This window comes from Lissotriton helveticus, chromosome 1_1 (genome assembly GCF_964261635.1).
Source record: "Lissotriton helveticus chromosome 1_1, aLisHel1.1, whole genome shotgun sequence".
NCBI classification, from domain to species: Eukaryota; Metazoa; Chordata; class Amphibia; order Caudata; family Salamandridae; genus Lissotriton; species Lissotriton helveticus.
Window position 1 is genome coordinate 1275381007 of NC_136057.1, and position 18942 is coordinate 1275399948.

An 18942-nucleotide genomic window follows, 5' to 3' on the forward strand; every position below is an offset into this window, starting at 1 on the left:
AGCATGCAGCGGTTCTTGAACTCATCAGCAGTGGACGGACGCAGTGAAGATGCCGACCTGGGCATGCGTGCTGAGAGGAGTTTTATCCGGCGCTCCCGCCGGGACTTCGGTTTCAGTAGCGGACACGTCTCACAGTCTGTGGAGTCGTGGTGCTCTCCCAAACGTCACATGCAAATGGAGTGAGGGTCCGTCGCCAACATCTGCCGCGCACAAGATGAGCACATTTTGAAGCCCGAAGGCATTCACACACTGTTCTCAAGACAAAAAAACGCCCAAGGCGAAAAAGGGAAAACCTGAAAACAGGCCAGGAGTACACGATCCGGGTCCGCGTTGCAAGCGGAAAAGAAGAAAACTGACGTCAGCGCGCCGGGGTGGGGCTTATGTGACCTCGCTGATGTCACGCCTGCGAAGGGAAGTTAAGGAATCTGCAGCTAGTAGTCTCTATCAGATACATAAATATTATGGATGGATAAAAATAAAATGTACAAATTTCCCTACAATAAATGCAACAGTAGTAAAAGAGATAAATTACACATAGAAACTATTTACTGCACCCATTCATGCCAATATAACACCAAGGAAACTGTTAAAGAGCAAAGGGGTAAAATTCAACATTCCCACTCCAGTCAGGGCAACTGTAGGGAAAGTGTTGGATAGCGGAAGAGTAAAATATACCATTCCCACTCCAGTGAGGGCAACTGTAAGGAAAGTGTTGGATAGCTATGGGGTAAAAATTACTATTCACACTCCAGTGAGTGCAACAGTAGGGAAAGTGTTGGATAGCTATTGGGTAAAAATTACTATTCCCACTCCAGTGAGTGCAACAGTAGGGAAAGTGTTGGATAGCGGAGAGATTACAATTACTATTCCCACTCCAGTTAGTTCAAAATTAAAAACAAACAAGATATCAACAAAATAAAAAAAGTAATTAAAAAAATAAATGTTAAAAATTCAAATACAAATATATTTTATATTAAAAATAAAAAAATAAAATATTATAATGTTAATTACATATCACAAATACCTACACATATTTTAATAATTAAAAAATAATTTTCAAACAAATCATTTATATTTACAAATTATTCACAATTATTCACTTCCTACCCTATAATACCACACAACTCACATCTAAAATAAAAACAAATGCAGTTGCATAATTAACGTACTTATCAATTAAACAAATACTAATTTAAAATACAAATTAAAACCACAGAAAAGGAAAATGCTACTTACCAGTATGCATCTGTTCTTGGCATGTAGAGCTGCAGAGTTACACACTATGCATAGATGGCCACCTAGTGTTGGGCCTGGATGTTGGCAGTTTGTTTTGTTGTAGAAAGTCTTTCGGAGTCACGAGATAGGTGACTACTCCTTAGGATGATTCTGAGCATGGGCATCGGCTCCATCCCCAGATTGTTTTTCGCCATTAGGGAAGTGATGGAGCTGTACAAGAAGTAGTGATGTTCATGTGATTTGTATCTAATTAAGATAATACTGGAACAGATAAAGGTAGCTGGAGAGGCGGGTGGGCGTGTGTAACTCTGCAGCTCTACATGCCAAGAACAGATGCATACTGGTAAGTAGCATTTTCTGTTCGAGGCATATGAGCTGCAGATTACACACTATGCATAGATTGTATAGCAGTACCCACACCTAGCGGCGACCACCCGTATCTGTTGCAGTTGTATGAAACAGTGTTTTTAATACAGCCTGGCCCACAGTGGCTTGTTGTTTAGTTTGCACAGCTACACAATAATGCTTTGTGAATGTGTGCGGTGTAAGCCATGTAGCTGCTTTGCATATGTCATCTAAGGGTGTGTTCCCTAAGAATGCCATTGAAGCCCCCATCTTTCTTGTCGAGTGGGCTTTTGGAGGAATTGTTAACATGCGTTTTGCTTTTTTGGTAACAGATTTGTATGCATTTAACTATCCATCTGGCGATCCCTGATTTTGATATAGGGTTGCCTTTATGTGGTGGCAAAAATGTCACAAAAAGTTGTTTTGTTTTACGAAACGATTGTGTTCTTTCGATATAGTACAGCAGTGCTCTTTTAACATCTAAGGTGTGTAGAGCGCTTTCTGCGACTGTTTGAAGCTGTGAGACGAATACGGGCAGCTCAACGGGTTGATATAGATGGAATGGTGAAATGACTTTAGGCAGGAATTTGGGATTAGTACGAAGAACCACTTTGTTATGATGCATTTGCAAAAAGGGTTCTTGAATGGTAAATGCTTGTAGTTCACTAACTCTTCTAAGAGAAGTAATTGCTACCAGAAAAGCTACTTTCCAAGTTAGGAATTGCAATTCACATTTATGTAGTGGTTCAAAGGGAGGACCCATTAACCTTGTAAGAACAATGTTTAGGTTCCACACTGGTGTTGGTGGCGTTCTGGGAGGAATTATTTTTTTGAGTCCTTCCATGAAAGCTTTAATAGCTGGTACTCTAAACAGAGACAAATGTTGTCTGTTTTGTAAGTATGCTGCAATAGCAGCAAGGTGTAGTCTGATAGACGTATATGCTAAGTTACACTTTTGAAGGTGTAAAAGATATCCTATGATGTGTTGTATAGACACGTCTAAGGGATCTATTTGGTTGTTTTGGCAGTATATGATAAAGCGTTTCCACTTAGCAGCATAGCATGCTCTGGTAGTGGGATGTCTAGCTTCTTTAATGATGTTCTTGCATTCCAGAGGAAGGTTGAGGTAACCCAACTCTATGACCTCAGGAGCCAGATAGCTAGGTTGAGCTGAGCTGGGTCCGGGTGTCTGATCTCTCCATGGTTCTGCGTTAGTAGGCTTGGAGATAGATTTAGTTTTTGATGTGGCACCACAGACATTTACAGCAGCGTGGTGTACCACGGTTGTCTGGCCCAAGTTGGAGCAACTAGAATGAGTGTCAGGGAATGTTGTTGTAGTTTGCGCACCACTAAGGGAAGTAGTGGGAGAGGAGGAAAAGTGTACGCAAATAGTCTTGACCAGTTCATCCATATCGCATTGCCCTTGGACAGTGGGTGTGGGTATCTGCCAGCAAAGTTTGGGCATTTTGCGTTTTCGTGGGTGGCAAAGAGGTCTATCTGAGGTTGTCCCCACATTTGGAAGAACGGATGAAGAACTTGCGGGTGAAGCTCCCACTCGTGGATCTGCTGTGTTTGTCAACTTAGCAGATCTGCGATAGTGTTTTGTACTCCTGGGACGTGTTGGGCTAAGAGGAAGATTTTTAGTGGTATAGCCCATCTCCATATCTGCTGAGCTAACTGAGAGAGCTGCAGAGAGTGTGCCCCCCCCCCCTGTTTGTTTATGTAGTACATAACTGTCATATTGTCTGTGCGGACTAGGACAGCCTTGCCTGACACATGTTTGCGGTGCCCACCTGCCCTGCGTGGTGTGCTGCAGTAGATGGGATCCCCAGCCGGAGAGCGATGCGTCCGCTGTCATGACTATTTGGGGAACTGGCTCTACAAACGGTCGTCCTTTGGAAAGGTTTTTGGTGTTCCACCATTGCAGAGAACGATGAGTCTGACCGTCTACCAACACTAGGTCTCTTAATTGACCTTGAGCCTGGTCCCATTGGCGTGCTAGGCACTCTTGAAGTGGACGCATTTGCAATCTTGCGTGAGGTACTACAGATATGCAAGATGCCATCATTCCTATGAGTTGCATGAACACTCGAGCTGGTAGCGAGTGTTGTGGTTTGAATTTTGTTAGGAGAGCTTGTACACTTGTTATCCTGGCTGGAGAGGGATAAGCTAGTGTTAATTGGGTGTTTATTGTAGCGCCGAGATATTGTTGTATGTGCGAGGGATGCAGGTGCGACTTGACGTGATTTACTGTGAATCCCAAGTCGTGAAGCAGTTGAATAGTAGCTTGAGTGTTTTGCACACACTGTTTGTGTGAGCTGGCTTTTATGAGCCAGTCGTCCAGATATGGGAAGACGTGAATGTGTTGTCTTCTTAGGTGTGCCGCTACTACTGCTAGGCATTTGGTAAACACCCTTGGCGCTGTTGTGACTCCGAATGGGAGCACTTTGAACTGGTAGTGTTGTCCGTCTAGCACAAATCTGAGATATTTTCTGTGTGCTGCGTGGATGGGAATATGAAAGTATGCGTCTTTGAGATCTAGAGTGACAAGGAAGTCGTTTAATCCCAGTAATGGGAGGACTTGTTGTAGTGTGACCATATTAAAATGATTTGACTGTATCTAAATGTTTAGAGGTCTGAGGTCTAGGATGGGTCTTAGAGATCCGTCCTTCTTTGGTATTAGGAAATATAGGGAGTATACTCCTTTGTTTTTGTGATGCTCTGGAACTACTTCTATTGCATTGGTCTGCAGGAGGGATAATACCTTCTGTCTGAGTAATGTTAAATGTTCCTGTGACATTGGACGTTGCTTGGGTGGTATGTTTGGGGGGGGGGGGGGTAGATGTTAGTTCCAGACAATAACCTGATTGAATTATTTGGAGCACCCACCTGTCTGATGTGATGTTTTCCCAGGCTGGCAGGTACTGTTGAAGTCTTCCCCCGACAGGAGTGGAATGAGGCGGGGGAAGGGGAAGGGAGTCATTGGGCAGGGGTAGAGGCAGAGCGTGAGTTGTTATTTTTGCCTCTGCCTTTGTTATTGTTACCCCTGTACCCACCCTTTTGGTAGCCTTTACTGTACGTAGACTGTGTAGGGGCTTTGTACGAGGTGGAAGCTGTGTCTGAAGTGTATTCTCTGGTGGCACCTCGATAGTTTGAGAGACGAAATGAAAGTCTGGGAGCCTGCGACTGCAGGGCTCCCATAGATTTGGTGGCGTCTGTATCTTTTTTCATTTTCTCTAATGAAACATCTATCTCTGGTCCAAATAGGTGTTGTTCGTCAAAGGGTTGGTTAATAATGGCGCTTTGTACCTCTGGTTTGAACCCTGATATGCGCAGCCAGGCGTGTCTGCGTATCAAGATGCTGGTGTTAACTTCCCTAGAGGCCGTGTCTGCTGCATCGAGGGCACACCTAATGGAGGTGTTTGTGATGTTTTTACCCCCCCTGGAGGAGCTCGTTTGCTCTATCCTTGTACTTGTCAGGGAGGTGCCTCATTAGTGACTCTAGCTCATCGTAATGTGCCCTGTCATATCTGGCTAGCAGTGCCTGTGTATTGGCGATACGCCACATGTTTGCTGCTTGAGACACTGTTCTTTTGCCTGATGCTTCCAGTAGCTTAGACTCTTTATCTGGTGGTGCAGCCTCACCCGAAGTTTGTGAGTTTGCTCTCTAGCGTGCGTTGGAAACTTCAAGTGAGTCTAGTGGTACTGGGCCTTTAATATATGCTGGGACTGATGGGGCAGCTTTATATTTTTTCTCCATCCGAGGGTTAATGACCCGAGTTCTGACTGGGTCTTTGAAGACTACAGGAGCATGCTTGATCACTCCTTTAAGCATGGGCAAGATAGATGAAGACATTTGTGCATTGTCGAAAGTATCCATAAGGAAGTCTTCCTCAATAGGGTCTGTATAAATGTCTACACCATGATAATGTGCAGCCCTGTGAATTAATTCATTAAACCCTATAGTGTCTTCTGGAGAGGAAGGCCTTGAGGAGTATATGTCATCCTGAGGGACATTTGGGACATCTGGGGTAGTTTAATTCTCCCACGGGTCTGGGGATCCTGTGGACGTTGTTGGATCAGGTGTGTTACCCCCCATATCGTCAGAGCTATCATCCCTGTGTGGTGTGATAGGAGATGCTGGAGAATGCTGTGGTGGTGGTGATGGTGGTGATGGTACAGGTGAAAGAGAAGGGGAAGGCAGTCTTAAGGGAGAGGTAGCCATGTCCTTTTTCTTTGAATGCGGAGCTGGAGCTGGTGTGTCCAGTGGTCGCTTCTTTGTAGCCAAAACTAAGTGTCCAGTGATTGGGTCCTTGGCCAGAGTCTTTTGCGCAGGGTCTGGGTAGGATAAATCCACTGCAGGGGATTGTTCTTTTGGTGCGGAGGAAGTCTTGTGCACCGAGATGGCTTGCTTTGGTTTTTTGGCAATGTCTTTCACTGGGGAGGCAGCCGTCTTTTTCGGCTCCAAAGCTTTTTTCGGTTCCAAGTGTTTTTTCGGTTCCGGTATAGTTTTTGGATCCGATGACCTTTTCGGATCCGTTGATCTTTTCGGTTCCGGTGGCGTTTTGGAATCCGAAGCGGGCTCGCTTGGTTCCGGCCTGGGTTTCGGTGCCGAAGGGGTAGTGGTGTGCTTCGGTGCCTATGACTTGGAAGTCGGGGGCCGTGGTCTTTTTCGGTGCCGGTATGTGTGCACCATGTGACGGTCGACTCGAGCTAGAGTCGCCTGAAGGCTTGGTTAGCTACTTAGCCGGGCCCGAAGGTGGGGCAGTAGAAGCGGTTGGACGGTGTGCACCTGAGCCTGAGGGAGAGGGTTGACCGGGCGGCTTCTGTGTCGAGGAGGGGTCGGGGTTGACGCGGTCTTACTTACCACTCGCTGCGCACGAGTGATGTCCTCGACTTCAGAATTGTCCGCTTCGGAGCTGCTGTCGACGTCGTGCTGTTCAGGGACGTTGACGCCCTCCTCGTAGATGTCGTCCGGAATCGGAGCTGAAGATCTTTGAACCATTGTTCTCCTCGCTCTTCGGTCGCGGATAGTCTTTTTGGAGCGGAAAGAGGCACAAGCTGAACAGTGTTTCGCCTTGTGCTCCGGAGAGAGACAGAGGTTACACACCTCATGCAATTCGGTGTGGGGAAACTTCGACTTACATTGAGGACACTTTTTAAATGGCGTCCTTTCCATTAGCTGGAGTTGAGGCCTAGGTAGGCCCGAAGGCCGTCGTCGACAACCGGAATCGAGATCCTCGATGTTTGAAGATTAGCGTTGACTGGAAAGCTTTCGAAACTAAGTTTTGAAGTTTTTGGTGAGGATTGCGCGCCGAAGGAAATCGGTTCCAACACGGAGCGCTGGAACACATCCGAGCCCGGTGGCGGAAAAATACAATCTGGGGATGGAGCCGATGCCCATGCGCAGTATCATCCTAAGGAGGAGTCACCTATCTCGTGACTCCGACAGACTTTCTACAACAAAACAAACTGCAAACATCCGGGCCCAACACTAGGTGGCCATCTATGCATAGTGTGTAATCTGCAGCTCATATGCCTCGAACATTAATTAACTTCCCACCCTTTACCCCTATAATCCCCACAAGGGAGAAACTGACAGAGGGTCACTAGCACGGTACTAGTCAAGCACCGAAAGCGACTACAGTGTGTTTTTAGAGGCGCGCATAATCCTGTACTGAATTGCACTTATTTTAAATGTGAAATGGTAAAAAATCAATTGAATCTGTGGTGTACATTTTAAACTCACTGCGTCCTAGGGGGTAGTCCTGAATCCACGCAGAGCTGCTGAATGGCTGGCTGGGCAGGGCAGGAGAAGGGACACAGTGAAGCAAACCTGCCCTCGTGGGGATAGAGGGTTCAGGTCAGCACTCTAGTTGTTTGCTGGAATGCCTACTTATGGCGCCCCCTATAAACCAAAACCCCCCCACATATTTTTTTTTAAAAGTACCTTAACTAATTATTAATTAATATTAATTAGCAAATAATTAATAAATAAAAAAGACTGCCCAACCTTTACCCCTAAAAACCCCACAACCTGCAACTAAGATTAAACAATTTCCATATTTAATTGTCAATTAATTAACTAATTAATTCAAAATAACTTCCCACCTTTCACCCCAACAAACCCAAAACTCACCCCCCAAAAAAATATAATTGAACAATTAACAAAATGAATTATCAATTTATTATTAATTATCAACCTGCTACAGAACTAAACTAAAAATGTCATTTAAATATTATTAATAACTACTATAAATGTAACATATGAATACAAAAAAGACAATACTTAAACAAAAAAATCACATACATTTAAAGTATATACTAAAATACATAACACTAATTAAAAAAACAATTTTAAACAACTATATTTTTGCAAACGATATTAATGACTTCTATATGGTTGAAATCTATATGTCTTACCTTACATTCGATATTCTTGCTGTCGATATTTCTGTGTCACGATATTTAAAACTCGATATTTGTGTAAGTCGGCATTTCCAACTCAATATTTTAACTGAATACCCATAAGGTTGCATGCTGACTTGCTCGGACTTCCTTTTCTACCTCTGTTGCCCAGCCTAGCCCCCATTTGATAGCTTATTGTTTACCACTACAGATAATGTACCACTCCTCTAGCGTCTGTTGTCATTTGTTATTGGTTTTGTTTGTTTCACTCTGCACAGGTGGGCACCTCATATTTTGACACTGACAGAATGGTTGTCATATCACGCAGTCTGTTAAAGTACATCAACGTCAGTTACTATCATGTACATGTGGTCGCACCTTTATGATCCTGGTATGTGCCTTGAGCGTTGCACGCTGCATGTCTGACATTTGCAAACTTTACTGTGCTTTTGTTGCACTGTACTGTACATTTTAAACTGCAATAAACATAGATTTTTTTTAAACTATGAGTTTTTAGCCTCTGCGAAAAAGCGCAATGCTCTTTGTAACCCTGCTATGAAGTCAGAAATCAGGAATAGTCTACTGCCTTGAAATTCCAGGATTTCTTTCACTACAGCAAGTCAAAGGGTAGTATCGTTGTCACTGAAGAACTTTGCTATAATGGGTCCAGGTAGAGCACGCTCAATGACCATTAGATTAGAGAAGTGGTTTCTGTGAAACAAGTTAACGATTATACCTTCAACAAACATTTCTATTTTACCAGATGCAGAAGATTCCAGGACCCTGACTATGTATATATTATTTCTCGAGAGAGCTTCTAAATCTTCAATTTTAGCTTTGACAGTAGCAGAAACCTTTACATTCTGAGGAGTCTCCTTGGTAATGGAGGAACCATCCTTAAGATGCTCTGCTTTGTTGCAGGCATGTTTGACAATATGTACCTTCATGCAATGTAATCTTATACTTAAGGATTCTATAGTAGTATTGATGGTCTAAGGCTCTTCATTCCCAGCAGCAGTGCAGATATCAGAATATTTGGTTAGGAAAGCAGTAGTGTCTGTGGCCAGTGTAGATTCCACTTCCTCAGTAGTTTTTGTGCATTTTGGATTCTCAAATAAGGTTTTTGTCTGTCTTTGCTCTGATAAGATTGTTTCTGCCGTCTCTTACTTCCACCGTTGAAGATTATTAGCAGCAAGTGCAGCATTAGCAGTTGCACACCAGGCGTGTGGATAGCTGTTGTGGAACAAACACATTTTAAAGTGGGTTAATGTCCTTGCTATGAGTGAGTATACATCCAGGCACTTTCAAGAGCAGAGACTTAGAGTAGTTATTTCTTTAATGTCCGAATCTCAAGGTTCTGGTTTCAGTCTTTCAGCAGATGTACTGCCAGCTCCCAAATATGGATCTGGGAGACTCTCAGGTCAGAAACTAATCGGAAGAATTGCTAACATTAGCTTCTCAGTTGCAACCTGCCCAGGTTAAGTTATTTCAGATATCTCGCAGTGGTGAGAGTTAGGCCCTTGCATCTATTGTCCATACAGGTCTTTAATAGTTGGTAGAGGGGGTGTGGGAGTTTATCTAGAGAGAGGATAGGCCTCGATCTCTAGGGCTTCTCACCTTTTTATCCCCCTTCTGTAACTTTGGGCGGGGACCGGGTTCCCAACATGCCAAACTCCAAGAGCTTTGTCCCCTCCTCCATGTACACCACCACTGTCAGGGGTGGATACAGCTTGCAGCCTTGTAAGCGTTTTCTGCCAGTGGCGATGTCGCTTCATTGGAGCTGGCTGATGCAGTCAATCATATGTGCCATACTAGCCCCAGTGGCCTGGCTGCATGTTACTTAACCCAAAGTCCTACTCTACTACCCATCCGGACACAAACCTCCTGAGAGTCATCTTTGCTCACCTCAGATCTGCTGTTGCCCTTACCATTGGGTAGCGCTTTCCACGGGCACCACAAGTTGTCCAATAGATCCATGTCTTCTCCAGGGTTGCAGGAACAGATGCATCTCAATTGTGCTGTCTTTTCCTCGATGTTTGTGGTGCTGCATTCAGAGCTCAGCTCCCCTTCCAGTTGATGGCCTACAGTGAGCCTATACAAGTTGCAGATATCGGGCATCTCAGAGGTTTATTTTATTCTGCAGTCTGGTTCTTTACATACCATCCATGGCCGACAAACGTAAACTTATTGTGCTGGGTCGAGTGAGGTTTAATACAATTCGATGTCGACAGATTCTGGGAGATAATGCCAGAGCAGTGCAGTTATGTGGTCATTTGGTTGCGGGCTGTGCCACTCATTCTGCAATTTATTTATCTCACTGATAAGATTCAATATGGCCTCTTTATAGCATATCATTCCCTTAACTTAAATAGGGAAGATACCGAAACCATTAAACATGGAGAACACCTATCTCCACATTCACAAAGGTTCCTGTGTTTCTGCATTAAGGGTCTCTTGATTTTCACTTTCAAATCCTACTCTTTTTGCTGGATTCGCCAACAAGGATGCTTGTTAATGTGCTGGAGCCCCTTTTAGGTCTCCGTCAGGACCAACAAACTGTGTCCATCCATACCTGAACAACCTGGTTGTTCATTCCCATCACAGTCTCTGACGGCATCTAGCGGAAAGACATTGTAGGAATAGTGACATAGTAACAAATTACACAAAGTCATTGGAAGTGACTGATCAAGTTCATCAGAGATAAGTAGGTGGAAGAATGGTCATCTGGGAAACATAGGACATATGGAAAAAAGCATTGGATAATGAAATGTGGCGATTTATGTGCAGATATACAGTTTTAACACTTTGGTGGTGGCATTTTGAATCAATAATGTGGTGCACTAAGAGAAATAGTCTTTAATTGTTTAAGAAATGGTTAAAGTTTATAAAAAATGCTATGTGGCAAGTTCAGAGGCTTTAACATAAAGTCAATTTCAAGACTTTTTAAAGAATAATTAGTGCCGGTGAATAAGTCTGTGCATCAGAGTAGACAAACATAAGCTTACACATTCCCACGTAACACAACATTTATTCTAATGCTTTATCCTGCTATCTCCTGATGGCATGACGTAGTAGCAAAAAACCTTTATAGAGGCTTGGCCTTGCAGTAAAAGTGATGTTTACCAGAACCGCAGTCTGGAGAATCACAGAAGCTTGTGTTGTGACCCTTTGGTACTGATGTCAGATGAAGGTACGAACCTTAGGATTATATAAGGCAGGCTAAATATCGCTCTTTTTTCTCAGACATTGTTTGAACTTGTAGAGTCTACTCCTTCTGGTTTCAAAGGCATATAATGTGCCTCACCTCTCAAGGATTACGGGTTCTATTATTAAGGCTTCAGTCATCTCAAAGTGTATCCCCCTTATGTTATGGTCCCCATGACATCGCAGCCCCTTTAATGACGTCAATAGTTTCGAAAACGTCAATGCCCTGAAGTTATTGATGATGTTGAACCATGACCTCAAGACCTCCATGACATTGATTACTTTCATTAGGTCGACGGCTCCATGAGGGAGAGGTCTTTATGATGTTGATTTTTCCATGACACTGATGCCCCTAGGACATCAAATTCCAGTAAGCCAAGATCATTCAAAATAGTGGGAGGCCTCTGAAAATGTGAGGTATCAGAAGGGAGAACAGAGGTATTTGGTAAAAGTCCAGCTCTTCCATCGTGCTTTTTAGGCTGGTTTTCAAATCTGCTGTGGAAACCTGACACAATCGCAGGGTTTTTTTCCCCTAGCCCAGCAACACCTGTTACATTTCTCACTCATCCTTCCTGTAACAATGGTGATATGACTCATTTTACACACAGAAAAAACACAGTTAAACAAAGTGAAACAAGAAGTGAAACAAAAAGTGAAACAAAAAGAAAACAATAAGTTAAAACAAAAAGTGAAACAAAGGTTTTATGAAATTCCCAGAGTAAAATGTTCTTGTCAGAAAATCAGTTTTCCACAGGTAGATAATCAATAAAGATAAAAACGAGTGAAATCTCAAAACTCATTGTAAGCAAACTTTCCTGCTGTTTTGCTATACAGCAACATCCAATCGGTTCGATGAACAATTTGTTTTAAACAAAAAAGTTAAAGGGCTGAACCTTGTATACAAGAATCCTATTGAAAGAGTTGAAAAAGCAGTCTAACTGTTAAATATGCTTTATGCTGGGATAGTGGAGGTCTATAGGTAGCTTAAAGGCTTTGGTTTATATATTTTTTCTATGAATTGCTGCATAGGGAATCATTTCCCATGGTTTTACGTTTTTAAAACGAGAATGGAAACTGGTTTTGAGAGCAATATTAACTAATTTCATGTTTAATTTTCCATTGAGGTTCTTTTTTTTGTTTTACACAACTGCATTAAAAAATATATCAAAACTGAAATCAAATGTCATGCTTTGATAAATAGTGTCTATTGTTGTATTTAAAGAGTTTTTTTCTCGCAATATTAAATGTGTTGCACATATTTTCATAGTTATTGAGTGTTTATGAAAATATATAAATATTCCATAATACAGAACCTATGTTCGTGTTACCTAACCAATATTAGTTCTTTTGCTGCATGCCAGCAAATTAAAAATTTTTTTTTTTGCAATGGCTTCTACACTCTCATTTTAAAAACATAGTTTCCCTCAACTGGTAATTTAGGATTAAACAAACCCTTTACCTTTACTCTTGATGATTTTCTTGATCCTTCACGGAAGGCCTAAAATAAAACATTCAAGGAGCAGAATTTATAATTGCTTACAATGATACATGAAAATAAAGAAAGAAGGCAATGCATTAAAAGTGCACTTCACTTTTTCATGTATATGCTTAACAAACCTGGTAGTACTTACACTCATTCTGAAGAGTAAGGCAAAGAACTGTTAGAGAAGCATTTTATGTGCACTAGCCACAAAGCTCCATACCCTCCCTGTAACATCCCTTTACTGCCAATAAATAAGGTACTTTTCTTCTATAATTTTCTTTCTGATGGATGATGCATCTCCCACAGATTTCTCACTTAATCCCTTCAAGGAGCCAGAACAACAGTGGCAAAATGCTTCTGCCACAGCGTATCACCAACAACAAATTGCATGGATGCAGCGTTTATTGTAATTCCCGCAAAACAAGCGGGACTGACATTTATGCTATGAAAAGTGATGTAGAACTGGTGAGACTATCCACTCAATTCTGAACTCCTATCAAAATGAGGAAGGCCAGGAATGAAGAACCTGAAATGCCAATTAAACAGAAAAGAATAAGTAATCCTTAAAATGTGCAAAAACTGAAGGCAAGCACAAAACCTAATCACAATGACAATCAAAAAACAGCTTTGAAAGAAATTATGCCATACCCCCTAAAGTTACCCTATACTTGGTAAACGGAGTAAAGTGGCAAGATGCTGAAATGGCCTGCATCTTGCCGACACTCCTAGCTGAAGTTAAAGCCAAAAGAAAACCAATCTTCCAAGAAAGAAATGCCAAATCACACAAATGCAAAAGGTAAATTGGAGAGCCCACCATAAATGTCAGGATCCAATTTAAATCCCAAGATGAAACGTGAAACGGTTCAGTGGGCAGTAATACTACCAGACATTCAAGAATATAGATCCAAAATCTAGATGTTCAGGTAATGGGAAACTGTAAATTTTGAACTGTACTTATATGATGGGAATTAATGAAAATATCATGGCACCAGGCAACAAACATGAAGAATCTAGTCAAACAAAGTGCCATAGTAGAAGAATAATGGGTGGCCAAATAATGGTTAACATTTCCTCAGGAACCGGAAAGGCAGACAAAGGTAGCCTCTCAAGTTCCAGGCAAGCAGATTTGGAAGTAGCAGCTTTCCCACCTGCTGAGACAGCAAATATTCATTGATACAAAGAAAAGGAGGAGAGAAGCATAAGGCCCAGGTACAATTTGAAACTTTGCTCAATTCATTATGACATTATGACAGTAGATTTATGGTTCAAATCTTCTGAATGACCGTCTAAACCAATGGTACAAGAAGAAAAGTGCAGAGTATATGTTCATGAAAGAGAAGGAACAGCCCCCTTAGTGACTGTCTATTTCAGGTAATTCAGAGAATGGACATAATCATAATTCCTGTTTTCTCTGGTTGCAAATATATTAGTGTCCGGAGTTCCCGAGAGCCTGATCAATTGGTTGACTTCTCTCTAGAGCATCGACTATTTGAGATTAGAGGAGGACACCCTGCAATGAAGGTCTGCTCTCAAATTTTTGTCTTCCATACAAAGGGCTGGTGACAGACCAATCCCTTTGCCTATGGGGCACAACTGTTGTGAAATTAGCGTGTCTTATTTGTTTAGGTATTTCAACCTGAAAGTATTTAAGTTAAGGGAGAAACAGACCAACTTGGCCGCTGTCAACTCCAACATATTTATATGAGGAGTAAATTCTTGAGTAGTCCAAGGAGCATTAAACGTCAAACCTTCAGGATACGCACTACACAAGCTTTAAGTGATATAACCATAACAATTGTAAATTGATTCAAGGAATACAGAATAGATGGCCCGTCGTCCAATTGTTGGACACAAACACGACTGCAGGACCTGATCAACCTCAAATAGAAGGTTAATCAAATTCTTTAAATGATAAAGACATTTGTTCCACTGCAATATCATGCACCACTGCACAAGTCTCACCATTAACTTTGCACACTGAACCTCAAACACTGATTTAGGAAACAAAAGGCCATCATTGCACATATATTCAAAACGTACTTTTCTTACCATTTGAAGAGGTGAGACGGAGATTTTCTACATGCTATTATTTATGATTAACAACCTCTCTTGAGGTAGAAAAGGCTTTTAACTGCCAAGCGTTTATAAATGTATCTATTAACTGGAGGTACTGAATCAAAACCAAGAATGACTTCTTCACAAACATCAAGAAACCAAAGTTGTGCAAAAGAACAATTTTTCCAAAAACGTTTGATGCTGTGACACAAACGTTGCTCTCAAAAGCCAGACGAGATGGGTAAAGAAAATAATCTTGCGGATGAAAAAACTCAACTACCATACATTTGCGAAACACTCTCGTTGAAGATTTGAAACCGGAAGGAAGGACGACAAACTGACGAATGCACAGTCTCTACTGCAAACTACTGATAGTGTGCGTCACTTTAATTTATAGACTATCGAAGGAGGCTCTCTTCAAATCCAGGGACCCCAAACAGTCCTGATCCTGAAGTGCTCACAGTACATTCTGACTTGTCAGAATCTTGTATTTGTTCATCTTGAGCAAGTTGGTGAAAAATCATAGAATTAAAATTTAACAGGGGCATGGAAGAGGGAACAACAATATGGCTGCCTGGTAAAAGAGCCACAGACAGACTTACTTCCCTGCTATTTACCCTGTTACAAAAGACAGTACATTCCACAGAATAGAACCCCAGGTGTCAAACAAGTGACAGAGCACACAACTGCATAACTTTAAGTTAAAGTGATTCCGGTCTTTCTTCCCATACTCAGACTAAGAGTTGGATCTGCACGCCACAGTGTGAGGGCTGGGAAGTGTTCTGGGATGCAGTATGGGAGATAGCTGAATCCAGGCAGGATTTCTGAGGCCTCCTTAAGGTGGGCCCAGAGGCCAGTCTGGCGAGAAGAGAACAGGAGTACTGCAAGTTTAACTGCCTGAAGACTGACACTTGCTGTTGGAACTGAAGTGTTTTAACTTTAGCTGCGACGCCATAAATATAGCAACAGGTCCAGAGCAGACTGAAGAAGAGCTGCTGTTTCAGCACCCATTTCCTGCACTCTGCATGGATGCTTCCAGGAGGATCCAGTGACCCAAATGGGCCTAATGACACTGCAGGTACTGTAGCATTTTGGAATTTGGAAAACACAACAGATAAAGATACACTGAGCCTTATTGAGGATTTTAAGGCCGTCGGTTTAAATCAGCTAGTTACCTTACCTACGCACAAAGCAGGTCATGTTCTAGACGGCTTATTCACGAACAATCCGGCCATTACCCCCCTACTGTTACTCCTATTGTATGGTCAGATCATGCAGTGGTGGTCTTCTATGCCTGTGTTAAAAAATATAAAAATCAACACTCGACAAAAAAGCAACATAGGTCTTGCAGGGACTGGAAAAACTTAGATACGAATACACTATCTGAGAAACTAGATAATAATAAACCATCCAAAGTGTCAGACCCTCAACTAGCAGCAAATAACTATAACCAATGGCTCACAGACACCTTTAATCTAGTAGCACCTCTAAAGAGAGTGCGCCCAAATCGTGCAACACCATCAGCCCCTTGGTTCTCCGAACTGTTAAGATTGGAAAGACAGAAATGCCGCAATCTAGAAAGGTGCTGGCGAGTTAAGTACGACAACAACGATAAAGAAAGATACAAACAAGTGCTATCAGGCTATAGGAAGATGTTAAGACTGGAAAAAAGCAAATATTTTTGTGAACAGATAGAAAAAGCCCAGAACTCCAGTAAGCAACTATATCAGGTAGTGGCAACACTAACAACTATACCAGCAGCCAATACTACTGAGACTACCCAAGATTTCTGTGATCAAATGGCTGACTTTTTCAGGACCAAGGTCACAGAAATCTTCGACAAATTCAATAACATCATGACAGAGGAACCATCAGATAGCCTTAAGAACTCACAACTCACATCCTCCTCTCTGAATGAATTTCTTCCTCCATCACTGTCAGAAATAAAAGATCTCATTAAAACAACAATGTCGGGTTCCCCTCTGGATCCCTGCCCACCGACCATCATTAAATTAACATCTGATGTGGTAGCTCCAATCCTGGAGAACATCTGCAGTACCGTCTGTGAATCAGGAATATATCCTCAAAGATGGAAAACTGCTATAATAAAGCCACTTCTAAAGAAACCCACCCTTAACACCTTGGAATTAAAAAGTTATCGCCCTATAGCAGCCCTTCCTTTTCCATCTAAAATACTTGAAAAAGTTATAAACAAACAGCTGGCTAGCTACATTGATTATAACAACCTGTTAGATAACACTCAGTTTGGGTTTAGGAGAGGACATGGAATGGAGACGGCGCTCATCAAGGCTTCTGAAGAGATCAGACAGATCATGGACCAGGGTGGTACGGCTGTTCTGATCTTGCTGGATCTCTCAGCGGCCTTTGACACGGTCGATCATAACATCCTGATCGACCGTGTCACAGCTATGGGCATACAGGGCAAAGCTGCGGAGCTCTTGGCTTCTTTCCTGTCTAACAGAGAACAGTCGGTCAAGATGGGAAACTTCTATTCACCCACGTTTGTGCTGCCTTGCGGAGTCCCCCGGGGATCCTCGCTAAGTCCGACACTTTTTAACATCTATGTGTCGGACTTGGCGAGGGTCATTAAAATCCATGGAATGGGAGTGACTTCGTACGCCGACGACACTCAGTTGGTGTTAGCAGTGCATAAAAATGGGATCGAAGTGGCAGCCAACTTTCAGACGGGCATGAGAGCCATCAGTCACTGGATGGACAGTAATTGTCTAAAATTAAACACCGATAAGACCGAGGTAATGGTGTTTGGAGACCTTAAACCATCTTGGTCCCCAATCTGGTGGCCACCTGAAATGGGTAATCCACCCACCCCAGTTTCAAAGGTCAGAAACCTAGGAGTGTTGTTTGACAACAAACTAAGTTTCACCAATCATGCCAATGCAGTAGTCTCCTCTTCCTTTTTCACGCTACGAAAAGTGAAAAAGTTGCTACCTTACCTTCCCCTGTCAGCAAGGAAAACCCTTATGTCCTCCTTGGTATTATCCAAGGTGGACTATTGTAACGGGCTTCTGCTGAATGCTCAGGAGCAGGTCTTTTAAAAGCTACAAATGGTGCAGAATGCCGCTGCACGAATTTTGACCAAAACTCCCAAGTTCGCACCCATTTCCACTATCGTTTACCAACTACACTGGCTCCCAGTAAAAAAGAGAACCAAATTCAAGGCTTTGTGTATTATATACAAAGCACTGAATAGCCAAGGACCTGACTTTTTTAGGGAATCACTGCAGGTCTATGTCCCCAAGAGAGCGTTAAGATCTGCCTCATCCGCATCCCTATACATTCAACGGGTGAGAACAGTTACATGGGGAGACAGACGCTTTTTGGTGGCCGCCTCGAAGCTCTGGAATACCTTGCCCCACCATATAAAAAGCAGTTCTTCACTGATGATTTTTAGAAAGCAAGTGTAGACCTGGCTATTCATTCAATAATGCACAGGAGGTGCCTCTCTGTCTGCGTAGCGCCGTAACACCATTCGTGGTATTTGTTTGCGCTTTATAAGTTTAGAAATAAATAAATAAATAAATAGCATGGCTAAATCACTGTGCAGTGGAGCTCATGTTCCAGGGCCGGTCCTCTGCGCAGCTGCTCCAAAGAGGAATGGGTAGCCCACCAGAAGATAAGTTGGTGGACCTCTGCTGAGAGTTGCGTGCCCAAAGGTTAACCCCTGTTGTGTTGAGCAACATGGAAATATAGATCTGGTTCAAAATCCCATGGGTTGGACAGCCCATGATGTGGGTGTCCTACCTCCCAAGGGAGAGAGGACCCTGATACTTACCCTGTATGGATCTGTTCTTGTCATAGAGCTGTAGAATTAATTGCTTTGCATAGATCGCCATCTAGTGTTGGGTCCGGATGTTTGCACTTTGTTTTTCTTTGAAGAAGTCTTTCCAGTCACGAGGTAGGTGACTCCTCCTTTCGGTGATAGTGCGCATGGGCATCGACTCCATTGTTAGATTGTTTTCCCACAGCGGGTGATAATGGAGCTAGTTAGAGTAGCAAAAAAGGAGATGTCCATGAATGCATGTATCTAAGTAAGATGCTACTGCAACAGGCATAGGTACCCGGGAGGGGGGCGGGGGCATATGAGTCTACAGCTCTGCATGCCAAGAACAGATGCATACTGGGTAAGAAGCATTTTCCGTTCGAGGCATATGAGCTGTAGATCATATGCT

General features: G+C 42.6%; 1 protein-coding gene across 6 annotated transcripts in view; it reads right to left on the reverse strand.

Moving 5' to 3' along the window:
* KMT2E (lysine methyltransferase 2E (inactive)) overlaps positions 1–18942 on the reverse strand; it is a 2078550-nt gene that overhangs the window by 1148127 nt on the left and 911481 nt on the right. For 4 of the 6 annotated variants that reach the window (XM_078680502.1, XM_078680521.1, XM_078680476.1 and 1 more), the window contains one exon: positions 12653–12691. The exons of the other annotated variants lie outside the window; for them this stretch is intronic. In XM_078680502.1, the coding sequence (XP_078536628.1) occupies positions 12653–12691 (39 nt within the window). The remainder of the gene's footprint in view (positions 1–12652; positions 12692–18942) is intronic. 6 annotated transcript variants of the gene reach the window in all.